Source organism: Lucilia cuprina, chromosome 4 (assembly GCF_022045245.1).
Source record: "Lucilia cuprina isolate Lc7/37 chromosome 4, ASM2204524v1, whole genome shotgun sequence".
Taxonomy (NCBI): Eukaryota; Metazoa; Arthropoda; class Insecta; order Diptera; family Calliphoridae; genus Lucilia; species Lucilia cuprina.
Window position 1 is genome coordinate 2847750 of NC_060952.1, and position 2912 is coordinate 2850661.

General features: G+C 29.9%; 1 protein-coding gene across 1 annotated transcript; it reads left to right on the forward strand.

Annotated features, from left to right (window-relative positions):
* The first annotated feature begins 492 nt into the window (after positions 1-492).
* Positions 493-1796, forward strand: LOC111690585 (V-type proton ATPase subunit D-like). The gene has a single exon (XM_023453089.2). It carries the CDS (start codon positions 578-580, stop codon positions 1568-1570), a length of 993 nt encoding a protein of 330 aa, XP_023308857.2. The 5' UTR covers positions 493-577; the 3' UTR covers positions 1571-1796.
* The last annotated feature ends 1116 nt before the right edge of the window (positions 1797-2912 follow it).

Consider the following 2912-nt stretch of genomic DNA (forward strand, 5'->3'; position numbering starts at 1 on the left):
CAACTACAAAATAGTAGCAACAACTAATAACTCATTATTGATTACATTCTTTTGTAAGTTTCACGGCAACAACGAAAAATAAATATTGGTTTGATTAAAAGTAACAGTAAAATACACTCAGAGCACATTCATTATATTTTACAGTAATTTATTTATCGATTTATTCTACATACTCATACTATATTAAGTGATAAGTGAGGATATGTTTGATAAAAAAGTAATAATTACAATAATATTAATAAATATTAATTATACGCTGTCAGCCATTGAAACTAAAAAATGATAATAATCTATAAAGGATATACAATTGATATCAAGGACAACGCAGTTCTAGTTTTAGTTCATTTCTAGTTCAGTTCAAGTTCAGTTCTAGTTCAGTTCTAGTTAAGTTCTAGTTCAGTTCTAGTTAAATTCTAGTATAATTTTGGTTCTGTTCCATGGTAAAAATATCATATTTTTATCATGTTCTGTTCTTTATACTATTCCATGTAGGCTTCGAATAATTCGTCAAAACCCTTTTGTTTAATTATATTTTATATTTTATTTTATATACGAATTATTAATAAACAATAACGAAATGGCCGGTAGCGATCGTATTACTATTTTTCCCTCTAGGGCAAATTTTGTTCTAATGAAACAGCGCATTGCGAGCGCCCAAAAAGGTTTAAGTCTCTTGAAACGGAAGCGTGATGCTCTCGAAATTCATTTAAGACAACTTGCATCGGAATTGAAAATAAATCGGCAAAAATTGGAAGGAGTAATGCATGATGCCATATTTTCACTTGCAAAAGCCAAATTCTTATGTACAGATTTCAAACCGGCCTCTGTTATAAATCCCGATAGGGCGGATATATATTTGCGTATTAAAAATACTAAAATTGTTGGAATGCAAGTTCCCACCTTGGAACTGATGCTAAGACAAACAAATGCCTTAAATTTTACTGGGCTTTCAGGAGGAGGTCAGCAAGTAAAAATAGTACGAGAAAAATTTCAAGAAGCTCTTAAAATATTGGTGGCAGTGGCCTCATTAGAGTATTCCGTCAATGCCATACAAGAAGCTGTGAAACAAAATAATATGCGTGTAAATGGTTTAGAGTATGTTGTTCTGCCTCGTTATCAGAATACAGTGACCTATATACGTGATGAATTGGATGAATTTGAAAGAGAAGACTTTTATCGTTTAAAACGTTCCCAAGCCAAACAGTTAAAGAAAAAGTCTGACTTTATAAAACTAATGAGACAGCGTAAGAGGGAAAAAGAAAGTGTCCAAGATCCTGGTTATGATTTCACCGATACGCATTTAAAAACACCCGCGTATGAAGTAATAGCCACCAAACCGGAATCTAGTGTACATGAACGTCGAAAAACTGTAGCTAAAATTATAGATAAAACTACAATTGTTGAAATAGAGGATCCCAAACCTCTTAATTTGGATGTGCAGTTTTCTAAGGCTGTTTTAATTAAAAATAAATATGATGATGATGAAATGGATATAAAACCTAAACTAGTAGTTTCCTCATCATCATCTTCTGCTTCATCATCATCTGCAGAACATAGTCAGTCCAATTAAGTTGGAGTTGTAAATATTTTAATTTAATATATCAAATTTATAAAACGTTTTTCGTAACTAAATTGTTATCTGGAAATGGTCTGTGTACTGTAAGTCCGTTTACAAGAAAAGTTTTTCTGATAAAATTGTTTGTTCTAAATTTTCTACTTTTTGCAACCAATGCCAGCGGACTTCCGTGTGTTGTCATAATTGCGCAAAAATATACAAATAAAAACTATATAAATGAAACTAATAATTGTTGTTTTTACACAATTTTTAAACTAAAGAAAATATAGTAATTTTGTTATTTAGTTTAACGGTGTTACAGATTTTAGTACTTAAAATCTTTTGACTCCTTATTTGAGTTCTTAATATAAGTGAACTTCAGGTTTTTCAAAAGAAATGCGAATCTTATATATCATTGCCCAGAAATGTTTTTTAGTTTTAGTCTAGGCTATAGTCTAATCTATAGTCTAATCTATAGTCTAGTCTATAGTCTAGTCTATAGTATAGTCTATAGTCTAGTCTATAGTCAAGTCTGTAGTCTAGTCTATAGTCTAGTCTATAGTCTAGTCTATAGTCTAGTCTATAGTCTAGTCTATAGTCTAGTCTATAGTCTAGTCTATAGTCTAGTCTATAGTCTAGTCTATAGTCTAGTCTATAGTCTAGTCTATAGTCTAGTCTATAGTCTAGTCTATAGTCTAGTCTATAGTTTAGTCTATAGTCTAGTCTATAGTCTAGTCTATAGTCTAGTCTATAGTCTAGCCTATAGTCTAGTCTATAGTTTAGCCTATAGTCTAGTCTATAGTCGAGCCTATAGTCTAGTCTATAGTCGAGCCTATAGTCTAGTCAATAGTCTAGTCTGTAGTCTAGTCTATAGTCTAGTCTATATAATACAATTAAATTGTAGCAATATACAAAGTTTAGACTGCAAACTATATTAAAATATAAATGTTTCCGTTTCTGTGAAAATATACACATTGTTTCGTTTTTTTTTTTACAAAATTTATATCAAACTTTAAAATAATATTGATTAATAACATTTGCTGGCATTTTCAACTAAAACCAAACTTGCTATTCAGCAGTTTTTAAACTAAAACCAACACAACCGAAACTCATTATTTAGGAATGGTACAAATTTTTTAAGAATTTCACTGAAGTCGTTAATATTTTTCCACAAAATATTATTAAATTTTAACTAGAAGAGTAAAATTTCATATAAAAACTTGTGTAGCTACAAGAAGAAAGACAGCATGTTAAATATATTTAAGTGTATAAGTTTATATGTATACAATCTTCGCATCTATGTATTTAAGTATACATTACATTAGTTAGTTACATATTCATGTATGGAAATTTATGT